Source organism: Galendromus occidentalis, unplaced genomic scaffold (genome assembly GCF_000255335.2).
Source record: "Galendromus occidentalis unplaced genomic scaffold, Mocc_1.1 scf7180000077497, whole genome shotgun sequence".
Classification (NCBI taxonomy): domain Eukaryota; kingdom Metazoa; phylum Arthropoda; class Arachnida; order Mesostigmata; family Phytoseiidae; genus Galendromus; species Galendromus occidentalis.
The window spans coordinates 1,289,878-1,306,591 of record NW_003805485.1 but is presented as its reverse complement, the minus strand read 5'-3'; the positions used below and the strand labels follow the sequence as shown (position 1 = coordinate 1,306,591).

The 16,714-nt window shown below is 50.6% G+C and overlaps 1 protein-coding gene across 1 annotated transcript; it reads right to left on the bottom strand.

Annotated features, from left to right (window-relative positions):
- Positions 1-11,480: 11,480 nt before the first annotated feature.
- Positions 11,481-14,389, bottom strand: Usp39 (ubiquitin specific protease 39). The gene is made up of 10 exons (XM_003746462.1): positions 14,133-14,389; positions 13,685-13,901; positions 13,341-13,518; positions 13,133-13,234; positions 12,852-12,984; positions 12,618-12,695; positions 12,370-12,459; positions 12,141-12,247; positions 11,851-12,041; positions 11,481-11,746 (listed from the first exon to the last, which is right to left on the bottom strand). The coding sequence occupies exons 1-10, from the start codon at positions 14,310-14,312 to the stop codon at positions 11,505-11,507; spliced, it is 1,518 nt and encodes a 505-aa protein (XP_003746510.1). The 5' UTR covers positions 14,313-14,389; the 3' UTR covers positions 11,481-11,504.
- Positions 14,390-16,714: the final 2,325 nt, after the last annotated feature.

Below are 16,714 nucleotides of genomic sequence, written 5' to 3'. Positions count from 1 at the left end.
TGTGTCGACCGAACGAAACGTCACGCTGGGCGACGGGCTGCGGATGAGAGCGGGCTTGCTCGATTTTCAGCGGAACCCAATGATTGCCTCCACTTTTCTCCCTGACCACAAGCTGGGAGATGTGAGCGTCCGTACGTGATTCGTTCTCCGATGATCCTTTCTGGACATGATCAATCTGCCGAGACAAGCTGGAGGCTTGTCGGTGAGCTGTGACTATATGAAGGAGACGCTGTTCCAACCGCGAATAAATATGGAAGATGACGATTATTCCGTCGCGGATCTGGCGGACTCCAGGGCGTGTCTTCGAGAAATTCTCGGTATCTGAGAGCCTCAGAGCGGAGACGCTCTCCGTGACACAGTGAAGGAGGGACAAAAAGAATAAAGCGAGGCGCATCAACTTCTAGGAAGTCTTGGAGGAAACAACGCTCGCTAGGTGTCGAGAGGGAGTAGACCGCGGAATCTATAGCGCAGCGATTCGCGATCTTGAAGTGATCTGAACCAACTCTCAATCGGGGGAGTCGTGAAACTCAAAACAATGATATTCCATATGGATCTTGGGGGCTAGTAATCAGAGGTGACGGTGCCAGAGGGAGTTTTGAAAAAAGGAAGGATCGATTGAATTGTAGTTCGATTTATTCTGATCTCCCTCACATGTTTCTGAGAGAAATGGTTGCTGGAAGCTCTCTGCATCCTTCTCGAGAATCGAGCCAGATATCTAGAAGAGGGAGTCTCTGCCTCGGAGAAGGTGACTGATTCCGATGGAAATTCCGATCTCACTAGGACAAATCCCGAAAAGAAGCGAGCTTCATTTTTTCTTCAGGGTGGATGCCATTTATCCATCTATACATCGATCGATCGATCGATCAATCAATCAATCAATCAGTCAGTCATATCCTGGTAGAACCGGATCCGATGATCGCTTGATACTATCTCGAAGTCCGAGATTTTCATCTTGATCGAATGTGCTATCGACTAGATTCTTGGAAAAGCGAGTGTTGTCGATTATGCTGGGGTCTCTGAGCCCGAAGTCCTGATTCCGATTGAAATCTCGGTTGTTGAGTCTCAAGAAGTCTCGGTTGAACTGCGTGTTCGGTACGAAGTCATTGCGATAATTATCGATGTTGATCGCCGTCCCGTATCTGTCATAACAGACAGCATCGTTGCATTTGTTCTCGCAGCAGTACATACCTGCGATCAGGGGATATATTTTGTCAGAACAGTCAAAACTGCAAATCCTAATAATTGGAATCGATAGGGAATCAGGTTTTTCTTCGCAAATCCATGCGAAAACAAGTTCCCTTCGAATTCCTTCGGTTCTGAGGGGTAGCTTACCGTCGCGATTACAGCCGTCCAGACGTGCCAAAGTGCATGTTCTCGCATGTCCAGGGCAATGCACTCTCTCCGTGGTATGAGCAGGACATCTGGAATCGCGCGGCAGCTGGACACCGAGCGCTCCACAGAATCCGGAGAGCGCCAAAGCACCCCAGATAAGCTTCATTCCGTCAGTGTAGTAACTCTGGAAACCTGGAACGGGGATCACCGGGTTGATTTTGTGACACGAAGATGACTGTTCCGCCGCAGAAATCGGAGCCGATGCTTGTAACGGTACGACGACGCCGCGCCATGGGATCACTGGTGGCAGCAGCGCCTCGGATCCCAAATGGTCCCTGTGGCAACAGTTCGTTGACAGATGTGATTTCAGCTCGACAGAAAAGCCAGCGAGAGGCCCTTTGCTTGAAAACACAATGCTTCGCTCTCGATCGACTCCGCTCGACCGTGTGTTTCGGCCAGAGTGCAAAGACCTTCCGCTTCCACTTCGTTACAGGTTCGATGCGGAAATATAGTTTCGATAGGCGATTGAAAACTCCGACTGAACCAACCTCGCAGATGGTAGAGACAAATATTTGGCTCTATGTGAGGAATCCTGAAGAAACCTTCACGCACCACTTCAGAAAATATCCTTGTCAGCAAACTCAGACGATTCAGCGTTGGATTATTATCGCTGGACGGAAAAACTTCGCGAACAGAAAGAATTATGGAATGTGGACATGGAAAGTGTTTCGTTTCGGAAGAATTCTGCGGAGAAGATCCTTTCCCTTCTTCCTTCAACTGTGGTGATGTGTTTGGCCCATAATGGGCGCTGACTTCCGGCAACCACTCAATCCAAGAATGCACACGAGATAATACGTCGCTGATCTAACCACGTCACTGACGATCGCAGTGATGTTAAGACCAGAGATTTCTTGGAGCATCGCTCCTCATTAAGTGTCCACCGAACTCTTAGCAAAATTCCGTGCACGAGAGCAGAAAAATATTTTTATTTCGGAATGTATTTCCTGAACTATTCCCAGAGATCCACAGGTGCCCGTGGCCCATGCACTGAGGAAAACGAGGCCTGAGCTCCGGGGCGCCTGTCATGTGCACAAACTTCATTCAATCGTCCCAACCATGGTGAAGCTCGAAAAACTGAGTCAATTCTGGATGCTCCCAGTATTCGGGGAGCAGTACATCGGTCAAAGCTGCCCCCAATATCCACCTGTCCCAGGCATCGATCAGCGCACCAGTCGACTTGGGATACGATGCCAAAAATTATTACACCTCGCTGAGGAAACTCGCGCAATACATATCATCATCATCATGTATATACATAGCTTCGAAATGGTCGCATTCCGTGAGATTTAAGAGACAGATAGGCTTTGTTTCCGCGATATTCGAACAAAAAAAACTCACAAACAGCTGATGTGACCTCTCTTCAACAATATGAAGCAAGAGAGCCAAGTCAGAGCACAGAAAATATTCCGTATGATGCGCGGGCTTCTGGCGGCAAGCTGAAATAGTGCACTCCTAGTCGTGATCGGCTTCGACGTTGAGAGTTGGCGTCGAATCGCGAAGGTAGGCACTATATAAGCTCGGACCGGGGAAGTAAAGACTTTACCTCGTTCTTCAAGAGCCAATATCCGACTTTTATCGAGTGGAGTCGCCAGCCCGGAACCTCGAAATATCTTACTGTTTACATGTATCTTCAGGTTCGTCTTATTTCGAGGGTGGACGATCTGAATGTCTTTCTCGATCACACTTTTCAGAGTCGACGCGCAACCTGCCAGGTTGGGTCTGCGATTCGGGTCAGGTTGGATTAGTATGTCACCGTACTTATATTTCGCTGCCGAATGGAAGCATGAGTCAATGTACGAATTGAAGTCTTGATCTGAGAGGAAACGATTCGTCGTCTCGATCCAGTGGAAAGTGAACATGAAAACCCCAAGCTGATCTTCAGACGAAGAGAAACAGAAGGGAGCCGAGCTGCAGTTCCTCGATCCATGCACCGAAAATTTCTGAGTGTCGTAAAGATTCAACAATCCGACTCCTGAGTCGTAGATACTCTGCTTCAAGAGAATCAGCATGCTGAGCCAATGATAAACTTCTGTGGACGGGAGATTCCATCAGAAAGCGGGATATCTATCGAATTGAATTGAATATGAGAATGAATCGGCAATCGTCACCTATCATTGCTGGATGCAGATAAACTATCAACTTCTCGGGCTTCAGGAATGGATAAGTTCGAAGAATCTTCAGAGTTTCTTCGGTGAGGTTGGTTTTCGGCCGGAATTTGGCGAAGAGTTTCATTGGCGTTCGCGCATGTTCCATTACGGGGATTATTTTCTCGGCGTCCACCAATCCCTTCCTACATATCATCGTGCGTTATGAGAGGGAGTCGGTCATGGTCCGCTCTGTTCGAGAAAAAATCATGAAATCTTCGACAGAATCCTCCCTACGAGAGCTTCGCTCACGTGAACGCTCGCTCGTCCTCGTAATTGATCCAGTGCAAGTAATCGTATTCGATGTTTCGTCTTCTGACTAATTCGAGGATGGGGCCGGACGCATCGCTCCGACGCTTGGAGAACTCAAATATTCCTACAACCGCAGTTGTGTTCCTCGTGGTCAATATGATCGATCTGAAGTCGACCTTTCTGCAAGGTAGGATGCGGGCCTATAGAATTGTGATTGGCCTTTGGGGCCGGGAGGGTCCCGGGAGTCACCGTGTTCGTACTCACGTGTTCGGCGTCGGCGTCGTGGCATTCCTTTCTTCAAGGAGGATGTAGAACGCAGCGATCAGGAGGAGTGCGCCGGGAAGGAGTGCGAGAAACAAGAGCACCTTCTTCCTCCGACGAGCTCTCGAAACTCCTAAATACGCGGGCCCGCTTGCTTTCTTCGCAGATTGATTTTTCGAGGGCTTTCCTCCGATTTCTTTCGACGTGCCGCGCTTGCGCTCCCCGGCATCGCCCTTTATCGGAACGGTCCCCGATTTTTTCGGGTCGTTCTCCGCAGTGGCGGAATCGAAAGGTATCGGTATATACCTCCCCGTTCCGCCAGCGCTATCCAAGGATATCACCGGTTCTGGAGACATTGTTGTTTTCCCGGCGATTACGCGGATCGAGGTGACGATCCGGAGCTTCGCTGCTGCGACTTTTCTAGGGATGAATAAACAAATCGTTTCCGGTGTCTCAGTAATTCGAGGGATCAGGAGGTTCAATGAGGAGTCCCAGATCTGAACCCAGGGGATTGGCTTCAAGAGGGCGAAAGCTAGGCCAAATCTTGTTGTCCAAGGATCGCCGGAAGATTCTTCTCCGCGATGTTGACAGACACGAATAAGCATTTCAAGCATTGGAAAGCATTACGCGTCAATGGAGCGGGGTCGAGTAGAAGAATTTTGTTTCCAGAATGACGCCCCGATCAAATGGGGGCTCGCTGTCGATCAAATCCGCGACCCAGCTGAAACAAGCGTCTCGATCGGATGGGTGAGCTCCATCCTCCACAGTCCACAGGACACCCCCGAATTTCGGTCGTCTGTCCTTCCTTCAGCGGAGCCTGTCTGGTCGTCGAAGAGGAAGAGAGCGAAAAAAATGTCAAAAATAAGTCTCAAGTGTGAGTTCTCAATGTATGAGTTGGTGTGTCCATCTCGAGCTACATGCGGTCCCTGATAGAGTCGTTCGTGGATTCTGTGGCGTATTCTACGGAATTCTCCGTGAGCCAGGTTTCGTTCAAGAATTCATCTAGCAACGATGATATCCTCGCTTGTGCGAGGCACCCTAGAGGGCTCGACCGTTTCTTGAAAGTCTCGCGACGCAAATTATAAATTCTGCGAGTACATTTTGGAAACCACCGAGGAAAATAGATGATCAGATTTGAGCACCGTCAAAATCTCTTCGAGCCAATGGTGCCCGCGGGCCGACTGATCCCGGCAGCAAAAGCAGGAGCTGGCTCTCGAGTATGCCGTCAGTGCGAGATAAAAAATTCCGGGACTATTGTCCGGTGATGAGCTGAATCCCATATTAATTCTAGAATCTTGTCGGTCCATATCCCGGAATCATCATACAATCATACACATTTAATCGGCGGATCAACTCGATGGTGCATTCTCGTCGTTTACCGAGAGATGCGTTTGACCCGCTCTTTTGTGAGGAACAGCCAAAGAGGTAACCGAATCGGCCAGGCTGGACTTCACGAGCTATGTCGATGAGCAGATCGCACATTTCCTCAACAGCACCTTCCTCAGGCGCGGCTCCCTCGAAGAACCACCAAATTGCGTCGAAGCCCTTCTCCTAGAGTGCCTCTCCTCGAATCATAGAACGGAAGACTTTCCCCAATTTCTCCAGATGCAGCGTCTGGTGGAGCGGATCTTCCAGGAGAAGCGGAATTATATCCGCGTCTTCGATCCAATGAATTAAGTCTCGCTCCGTCAAGTCGGCACACCGTGCACACTGAGCCGTACGACCGTCCTGACTGCACAGTATTCCATTTTCTTTCGTTTCAATGGTCCAGTCGAGAACTTCTTTTTCAATATCATGGGACGATGTCTCAAGTAGACGACCCCGGTCACGAGCGGCATCAAAAAATCCATGAGCGTTTCTCCGGTCAGCAACGAGCAGGAAGAGCTGGAAGAATTCAAGAGTGGCACGTTCGCGACGGGAAGGGGCTCGAGTTCGTTCTCGACCATTCCGTTCTTGACGAGCATTTCATCGAAATCTCCCAAGCGAGCGAAGTTGTTCAGAAGGTTCAGTATCCATCATCGAAGCAAGTATTTCAAGGCACGTTCGATATCAAAGGTTCCACCGCTACCTTAGGCAGGACCTCCGAGAACCCAACTTCCGGAACTGAGGGACTTCAAAGAACTGCATCCGGAAGCGCAAGGTACGAGGCGCAAACAGCTCCCATATCGAGCTCCCTCCATGTGCAGAGCTTCAAGCAGCTCTACGCCGAGAACCTTGCATGTCTCCTACCGGATAACAGCTGCCCAGCCCGTTCAAAATGTCCCGTTTCTCCGCAGACCTTCGCAGCTATCGTGAAAACCTCCCATAGAGATAGTCCCGGAGCCCCATATGCGTAAGTTCTGGGTCGTTCCCACGCCCGAGTGAAGAAGCGTGACGTTCCTCCGCCCTCGGGCAGACTGCCTTCTCGCTCTCGATCACATCGAGCTATTCGCAGAATAATGAAATGGAATGAGAGAGAAACGAGAATCAACCGCGTAATCTCCATCCTGGTACCGACTTTATTGAATGGGCGACCGCGCGGGCCCTCCTCCGCTGAATCGCGGCCCACGATCCTTCCCGAACCGAAGAGCATCGATCATAACACTGTATTCCAGGAGATGAGCTGGATCACGGGGCGCTGAGGACCATGATAAATGAGCTCGAGACGTACGGTGAGGAGAACTGGAAGGCGCAGCCTTCGATGCGCGTCGTCGTTGAGTGGAAGTCTCGCGTCGTCTATTCTAATGTCGTTTTAGCGTAGGCCGTACTCATTTCATAATTAATACTCCGGCTGCCAGTATCACGACAGTCACTGGCTCGTCTCCCATCTCGTTCCCTCTCGTATCTGTGATGGCTGTGGTGATGGTGCCCGTAGGTGGGGCGTGTACCGAGATCTACCGACGTACTATCGCAGACACTGTCCCCACCACAGCCCGAAGAATCCCCACCTAGAAGAACGTTCAAGCTCAGGTCGGTGCTCTCGCTTTGATCTATCATTTTCATTCACCGCGTGGAATTACTAGAGAATAATTTCCAGGTAGAGACTAATTACGCCTCCAGTGAAAACCTCCGTGATCTGACGGAACGGTGATTAAGACTTCAATTAGCGCTGAGGTAGGATTACTCCCCCTATCTCACCCGATGCAGCCTTCCCCGCGATGACGACTACGATCGCCACGAACACGACGAGCACAATGATGTTTATGACCCCGGTCTCCCAGCTAGAGCTGGATGTATTCCGATCCCCGGAACCTCCGCCTGTGAACATGCGACATTGCGAGATTCGATGGGATCGCCTCTCCGGGATTATTTTTTGAGTGGGAAAGAGGTAATCTTTATTGATGCAGAAGCTTCAACGGGATTTTACTCACTCGCTCGACCTCCGAGCTGATAATCCAATACGCAACTTCCCGCGAGAACGTAGTTTGGATCTCCTTGAGGAAACGATTCACATCGAACGTTCGGGTTCTCAAGTCTCCTGCCTATCTCCACTTGCGCTTCACACTTCCAGCTTATCCCCTGTCCGTCGAATCCTTTGTTTACACATAGTGCAGTTGATGGGAGAACCCCGCTACAGCCTCCAAGGCAACTGGAAATCAGAGACGACTTTGGAAGGACTCAACCTCCTAGGCGATATTTTCTACCTACATACCAAAGACTTTTCGGGGGTGGGAAAGCGGAGAGGTTGGTCCTCGTTTCGCCGCAACTCACTTCAGTTGCTTCCTCTGAACTCTCAATCGAAGGGCATTCTCTCCCGCTCTGAATGTCAAGGATTGGATATCTCGCAGCCTTATGCTCTCATATTTCGTCTGGAAGAGCGCTGTCAAGATGGGGGAGCACATTGAACTGTTAATCTTGATGCCGACGTTGGTGGACGGAGGAGTTTCTTCGCCGTGGATGCTGGTTGTCAGAAGCAGCGCGGATGATAGTGCGAAAATCATGGTCAATGGATTTCCGAGCTGGAGACTCCTCTTCGACTCAAGACCGATATGACCGGCGATGGGGATGGACGCAGCAAGGACGAATGAGACTTTCATAAGCCTGTACACCTGAAATATGGAGAATTTTCAAGAACTCTCTCTAAAACATACATTTGTGCTTTGAATCCTCAGCCCCGATCTGAGGATGATTCCAGCGCAGGCGGCGCGACGTGGCGACCTGCGTTAAGCAGCGCTCGTGATTCCGACCAGGCGAAGGATCCAAAAATGAATGAGACACACCTCCTCTACCACTATGATAGTAAGGTAATAAGAATTTTCGCGTTGGATAGACATTTCACCGAATTCAACATTAGAACTAGATCGACTGATCCTGGCCAAATAAAAGATCCTCTGAAAAGATCAGGGAGAGGCAAAGAAGTGAAGCGCTCGTCCAAAGCCTCGGAAGTAACTTCTCGGGGGCATTGGAGCCGCGGGAGACACATAGATCCCCGTTTCCACACAAATGTTGGATCTTCACTTCAGCAGATCAGAGCCGCCACCGCCACATAAATTCAGAATGACGATTTTCGGTTTCTGATGCCGCAAACCTCAGGATCGAGATGTTTTTTTAATTTTTGCTCCGCGTACTCTCTATCTTCGAGGAATAAGTCGATCGAATCTCATCGATCTCATCGGAACTAGATCATCATGATCATGAGAATCAAAACGTTCTCAGGGCTCCGAGAAACAGATTCGAGAAGCTTGTGAGGACTTTCATCTTTCGTCCTCGGGATGAGCCCAACTCATTCCGGACTGAACTCTACAGATCTCTCCCGCCGGACATCTGTCAACAAGGGCGCTCGAGCTCACTTGTCTTAGGCGGATAAGGAGACTAGAGGTGGACGCTAGCGGCTAGATCGTTTTGTCCAGCGGGAGAGTTATCCTCTCAAAGGCCGGGGAATAGACGTGGGATTATGTTCGAATTGTGTCTCACATCTTTCATGCTCCAGCGTAAGGGAAGCCAGGAATGATCGATACCGTATGTAGCGCTCCAGCGTTAATTCAGCAGTCGAAGCTGTTGTGTTTGCTTTTGAAGCACGACTTCACTCATGGTCGGTCACTGAGGCATCGGAGAGTACCTCCCGAGAGAAGCGGCGGGCGTTTGAAACTGAGAACGTCGCGACGCTCGATTCATCCATCTAGTCCTTCTGAACCTGGGACTCACTCAGGAAACTACCCAAAGAATGGATCCCCGGTCGGGACGACTGTTGCCTCGAGACGCCTCAAGGTGCTTCTGGTGTTTAATTGGCGAATCTACGTGCATGAGTCTTGGGAGAGACCAGAGGCATGCCAGGAATGAAGGAATATGGGAGTCACCAGTATTCGGGGAGGCAATATCCGCGCGAGGAGAACGAGCACTCACTTCCGATGGAGAGTCGAAACTTAGATACCCCTTGCTACCGGACCTAGTACTACGACCGAGACGAATCGGTCGACTGTTCTCCCGTGGGATCTCTTCACGACAGAAGCACGAGCGCCGTCGCGGACAGGAGAGAGCCGCGGCTTTAAGCAAATCTGCGGGCACGTAAGATAGAGGAGGTCGCGGCTATCTATTACGATTGTTCCTAATCCGGCGCAAGGCCTCTCGAATGACTCACATTAGAGCGAATTTCGAGAGGTTTTACGGCAGAGCACGCTCTCGATAGGCTTCTTGGACGGGGACCTCGAGCTCGGCGAGCCTCCTCGCAGCCTCAATACCCGTGGGATTCGGAATCCCTGCAGTGGAATTCGTGTAAGATTGGGAGTAATTCATCTCTGTCGATCCTAATAATTGGGAAGAATGAGGTCCCAGGTGCCACCTTCCGCCGCGCGATCCACCTATTCTCCATCGTTAATTCATTCTCTCTGGTCGGGGTGCAGCTTCGTGTCCAGGGCCGGAGCCGCCCTCACAGGTCCCCGAAAACACGCCCGCCAGAATGAGGACTCAGCCAGATCCGCTCCCTAACTGCGCATGGCCTGTGCATCTCGTCTCGAAGGGTTTCACTGAACACCCCTCTGAGAACCCTACGGGACCCTTGTTGCCCCGAAAAGTTCCTGTCATCGGAGCTGTTCACGCTCTGATTCGTATCGACGTCCGCGGCATCACGCCGGCGCGTTCGATGATACTATTTCGACAAGATAATACCGTACGCGGCAAATCCCAGCCTCAATCAGCCTTACTCATTAAACGACTCTTCTAAGTTTTTTCAATCACATCGACGACGCCGACGCGGAGACACCTTTCGTATGTGCAAGCGTGACTTTTCGGGGCGAGGTTCGCAAATGATAATCCAATGTACGTTCGAGCATTTGACAATCGTTTAAATCAAGAGGAATTACCGGATCGATTCAGCGAAATGAATCATCCCCATCATTCTTTGGCAATTCGATCTCATCCGAATCGCGCACATCACTTTTCGCTCTGGTCCGCGTGCCTTGTGCTCGAGCTCATCTTAGACAGGGCATGCACGCCTCTATCCATCCATGGAAAATCACGGAGCGTTTATACATTGCCGTAAGGCATATCCAAGCTCTACCGCTGTTCCCAGAGGGACTGCGACCTTCGTCTGCAGGATTAGCCCATTTGGGCAATAAGTCTTACGTGGATCGCACGACTAGAGCAATCGATTTCATCAACTTACTCCACTGTAGCTGGGTCGATGCCCATCAGGGTTGGGTGGACTATCGATCGCTTTCCAATGCTCCTCCAGCGAAACTTCCTAAAAGCTTTGCTCTAGAATCTAGACGGCCATACCATTACTCGGATGGCTCATATGCCCAGAAGCGGGAGTTGAGCATTAGAGCAAGTGGGGTAGTGGCGTCCACAGGACTCTTCTCGTTGGGGGGGGAGGGGGCGGGGCCAGATCGGGTCCTCGCATTGGGCTGATTCCCAACATTGCGACTCGCTCTCATACCTTATAGTATTACCTCCGAACTTTCAGTCTTGGAGGGGGCTACGGCCCCCTTAGCCCGCCCCCCTGCGGTCGCGCCTGCTCTCGGGCATACCGCGATGGACGTCGGCTGGAAATCACGCGTGGGGAGAGGTTACAGAATGTTCAGTTTCAGACAAGTCACGAGCTAGACATGTAGATGGAACGTAGAGTGGAGCTGACTGGTTCCAACGCCATCCGGAAGGGGAACAGAAGGACAGGAAATCACGATGAACCTGCTTAGCCTCTCCTTGGAACCGCCCATCATTGAATCAGGACGCTTCCTGGCCTAATTTATCTTTAGAAAATGAGAGGTAAAGAGGAAGAGAGGCATGAGAGGTCACCACCGGAGGACCGTTGCCGCTCTCGACGATGCTGAGCGGGCACGACATGCCGGATGAGCCCCCTACCTCCCCTCCTCCCGGGGATCGTCGAGGAGCTCAACAAGCTGCGGAGTGTCTCGCCGAGTCTCACTTCACGGAGCCGTCTCTAGAAGTAGTCGAGAAACGACGGACGAGATCTTTCCATTCCGCGCGTATTAAAGAAGAGAACTCCAGAGAATGCCATTCAGGTTTATTTAAAAGTCATCACTCCGCTTTGCGCTTCACACCTCTCCCATTTCCCTCAGCCTCCATTGGCTCTTCGCCGTTTAGTTCCCTCGTCTTCTCCGAGTTCGGCGCATCTTTGAATCGAGGGCTCGTGCGCCGCCAAATTTGAATGTAACTTTCGGAGAGCGTGATCATCTGGGGAAGGATCTCGGTGACGTGGAGATCCTGTAGCTCGTACCATTTACCCGTACCGCGGTGCAGAACGTGGCATCGGTAGGTTCCTGCGGAACGTCAAGATTCGGATTTTTCTATCTCGTTCGATGCTTGTCGTAGCAACAAAGAATCGAGGGATGGGCCTTTTAGGCTTATCATGACTAGTCAATACCTTTGTTCGGCTCGCCTTCGTGTACGATATTCGCGACGAGCTCGTATGCGTTCTCGGGGTTTACTCGACGGAGCTCCGGCGACAAGAGGTCACTGAAGTCAACATTGTTGATCGGAAAGTTGATGATGGTCGGATTTTTCTCCGTGAAAAACGTGTTTTTCGTGAAACGTTTCATGTACAAGATGAGATACCTGCGGAAGAAATTCTTTGTCCTCGAAAAGGAAGGAGCACATTCCCAAGAAAACCAGTCAGACAGGAAATAGCCCTCTCAGAGATATAGGACGACTCACATTGGCAATTTGATCAACTCGAATCTCTTCAGCAAGTTGTCTTTGTAGGTTTTGTACTCTTTTTCCTGGATCCCGTTGAACTTTGCCATGATGACATTCAAGGGGACCTGCAGACGTCAGGAGGGGAATAAGTCGGATAATCAGAGCCGATATTCCTCAGCATTGGAATAATTCTTCCTCCTTCTCTCGGTGCCGGTTCGAGCTCCGAGGACCGAGACAAAAACCTTACTTGAGGAATGATGTTCTCTTGTTGATCGTCTTTGAAGAGAGGTTGCGACGGCAGGTCGACCGTCAAATACATGAATGGCATTTTCTCCATCTGAAACCGCCACACGGGTGAGTTCGCGTGAAAATGGTACGACGAGTAGAAGCATTTTTTACCGGCACGGATAATAATGAATTGGGTACGTGACATGGGCAATGAGGGGAGAATTGAATGCGCGAATGTCGGAGCTCGAAGTGCAGAGGGTCACTCACTTTTTCTTCGTATTCTGAGGGATCATAAGTCTTGGGCTGGTGTTCTGGGTCTGTTGGGAACAATTTCTTGGTATATACCTGCCGGATGAATTTTTCTCTGAAGGCACGGATGGATTCTCACCAATAAGAATGAGTGAGTGATAAATGATAATCTCATGAACGGAGGCGTCCCCAGAGGCGTGCTGACATCAGAATGCCTAGAATCTCCTTCTTGGTTCCGCAGGAGGGACTCACCCTCATTCTGCCACGGAAGGTCTTGTAGATGATCGAACTCGAGTCTTTATTCGTTCCGTTGAGAGCTATGTGAAGCGAGTTCAGAAACCAAGAAACGAAGTCTATTGGGTCACCCTGGGCCGTGATCTGGAATCTTCAATTCTCAAGGTATTAGATATGAGACAATACTGGAGAGGATACCATGCTTTTGTGGAGGCTGACTGCGCTACAAGGATGATCGGCCCCTCTGACGCCATCGGGGAGATCATGAACAAGGGGTAGAGGAGGCCGGATGGACTCACCTCTTCTTCGAGCAGAGAACGACGGCCTGGAGCATTTCGTGAGGAGAAACGTGGGCTTTAAAATGTCTTGGGTTCCACAACTTCCGGAGGAGCTCACCGAAACTGTTGTGCATGAAAAATAAGATCCTCGTGATTCTTTCTCGATGTCGGAGCTCTCGCGATATGTTGGACTCGTATTGGCGGGCAACTCTGAGCAACAGAACCCTACCGTTGAACTATTAGGAACATGGTGTCTCCTGGAGGTCTCTTGATATCCTTGTAATTCTCATCGCGGATCATGAAATCTCTCAACGGAACCACGACCGACAAAGCTTGCAAGATCACGTTGCAATAATCGTTTGCTTTGATATTATTCAGTCCGATAACACCGGGTAGATATTTCGTACCTGCGGGGGTTCGACAGAACTTATGTTATTTCGAGCGCAGACTCCCGCACTGTATCTTTGCACGAGATCCGACAGGACAAGGGTCCCTGCATGGAGCCCATTCCCGAAGCCATCTAGATCACCTGACGCACGCAAACGGCGTAAATTAACTCTCTCCCTCTCTCACCGTCCAGTGCGATCGATAACTTCTCGTTCTTATCGAGAGCCTTTATGTCTTCTGCTGAAAATCTCGGCTGCAGCACGAAAAGAATATCTTCCAAGGAAGAATCCACGATCCGATAATTGTCCGGCAGGCAGAAGAACTCCAATGACTCCAGGTTGAGGAAAACGTGATGCCCTACATGAACACTATGAGTGTACGCGTGCGTTGATGGTCCTCGACCCTAGGGGAGAGATATCCGGTCATTATTGGATGCTCAATCCAGAGGGAGGGTTCACGATACACCAAAGCGGTAGAGGGATTCTGCCGCGCCGAGAGCGGAGAAGCGACAAGATTAATTCGGTACACCATACTCGTGCAGCGAGCGGGAGTTCTCGCGCGCGCGCGAGAGAGAGAGACTGACGATAAGAGGGTCGTAGATATAAGAGAGAATCGAGTCGTATGAGAGCCCTACCTGGAAGTACTTCCCGCACACCAGACAAGCATAAACATTGATCCGGCTCAGACTGACAGAACACAGTTTCTCGAAGTCGAAGTCCAGGACATTTCGATTTATTGTGTCGAGGTAAGGACAAGTCCGGCTCTTGTCGGACACGCTCTTGTCGAACGTCATCGCTACGTCAGAGCGAGACATGCGGAGATCGACGCTATATCAGCTCGGATGAGATCAGTCTGAAACGAAATTCGAACACCGCCGGCGCATCGTCTATCGTCTCATCGCCTGTTCCGTTTGTTTATCGAAGCTCGAGCAGACGATTTACGAAAGGCGCCAAAATCGGAATCGCTCAGTCGATCGAGGATCCTTCGTTGAGTGTCCGAAAGAGAACCTCACAAGTCGGAAGTCGGGAAAACACATTGAGCCGACTTAGTCGAGTCCCAGTGAACGGATAGCTGAGGCTAGCGGAGGCCACTGAACGAGGTTAGGAAGTCTTGGAGCCGTTCCGAGAATCAACTCCGGGAGCGCTCGGGATAAGAGGTTCACGGAAATTATTCATCGGAGTTCTATTCACAGAGCCCTCGGAAGAATCAACTCCGAGATGGGAATCCAATATCATCGAAAAAAGCACTTGGAGATCAAGAACCGATGTTTCTGTGGGCTAATTCAATGAAATCTGAGATATTGTGCTTACATGCACAGCCTTCTAACGATTGTGTGCTTGTGAGGAGGATGCAAGAAGACTCCCAACCGGAAGGCTTCATGATGAAGGAGATAGAAACTGAATCTATATAGAGCGCCGGAGAGCAGAGAATATTCATCGTCGGGCGGAGGGCGCCTAACTTCCACGGGCATTCGCTTCCAGTGGAGGATAGACGCTTCATTCCGGACCGAAAATCGGAGGTCCCTCGATACATCTGGGGTTGTGACGACCCGCCTGACGATGACGGCGGGAGAACTCCTGAAGGGCATAGGTAGACTTCTCTACAGCCCTCGAGAGCTCTTTCCGGAGTCTCGATCAAGAGCATTTCGATAATTTGTTAGGGTCTCTCCTCAGAGGGGTGCATCCCTGGAAAAATTCCTGCAATGATATGCAACGTGTTCGATTAGAACTAAAATACGGAGATTTCCTCCAGAACGGGACAAAGACGACCGCGAGAGAAAAACGCCATCGTCAGGGCTGAGGAAATGCATACGACATGATGAGGGTAGTATTAAGATACGCGTTCATGAACTATGGAATATCCTCTTCGAGGAGACTTCTGACAGTGATACGCGACGAGTCGGAGCCCTCCGCTGGATCGGACGAGGCAATGCCTTCGACTTCGTATTGAGTTTTCCGGCCGGGCTCGCTCGTTCTGTTTTTCCCCTCATACGCAGGACCGAGGATTTAGGGGCAGTACCCCCGGATCCAAGGCATCCGCGATCCGATCGAGGCAACAGCTGGGTTTGAGAAGGTCCTCTGCGCCCCCGACGTTCTAGCGAGTATGACACTCCTCTCACGCTACGAATTGGGAGAAGTAAGAAACGAACGGCGAGCAAGGCGCTGCTCCTCATTAGAATATCGTGAAGCGTGTCAGAGGCTGTCGAGTGAGGGCTGAACAGGCCGTCATTCAATAAGGAAGGCGGCTTTTGCAGAGCAGGGTAGGTCCGTAGCCGTGGGCCCGGAGTGAGAACGCTTGTTTCGGATGCACTTTTTCAGGCTAGCTCTCTTCGGGATGAGCACTTTGGCGTAGGTCATGAGTCATGACAATGGCGGGGAAAAAAGTCGGGAGCTGAGCGAATTCGGATCGTTCTTGTGAAATCTCTCCGAAAATCATCCAGATAGCCCGACGTGATTCCAATAATCGGAACGATCATAGCGACACGCCCCAATCTGTGAAATCCCTCAGCAGATGTGCTCTAGACATTCAAACGATGTCGTTTACTTCTACGATGTCGATGAGCGAAAAATGACTTGTCTCGTGGGTGCTCCTTCTCCATATTCCCCATCGTTTCGCTCCCTGCTCTGTCCTAGTTCGATCCTCGTCGCACGTTCCTCTTTCGGAAGCCATTCCGTCCGTCTGCGTCGATCCTTGCAAAGCCTACATTGTCTAAATTGCATACCGCAGCGAATCTTCTCGAATGATATGGCTGACAAAATCACATATGATCTGCCGCAGGGATGAACTGGTTCTGAAGATCGTAGGAGGAAGGTCGTAGGAGGGGAGCAGAGGAGGGATCGGAATAAAAATTGTCTCAAGCTTGTTTTGTCCGCTCGCTTCATCCGTTCCCGGCCCAAAGTTTGAAAGCAAGACGTCTTTGACTCCGACTGTGAGAGTGGACGGATGTCGGAGAGAGGTCATTGTTTAAAGTTTCGTCTTTCTTCTCCCCGCCCTGTCGTCCCCTTCTTTCATACGGCGAACAGCCCGAGTACAAAAGTTTTATACATACGTACATGGACAAGGGAAAAAATACGCGACTTTCTCGATATCGGCCGCGGGCTGCTTCGGTACCCTCTGCGAAGTATGAGCGGCATCGACACATCCGTCGAGATTTTCCTCCCTTGCCTTCAATCTCCCTGAGCAGACACGTTTCTCCAATCAGGTGAACGGTCCAGC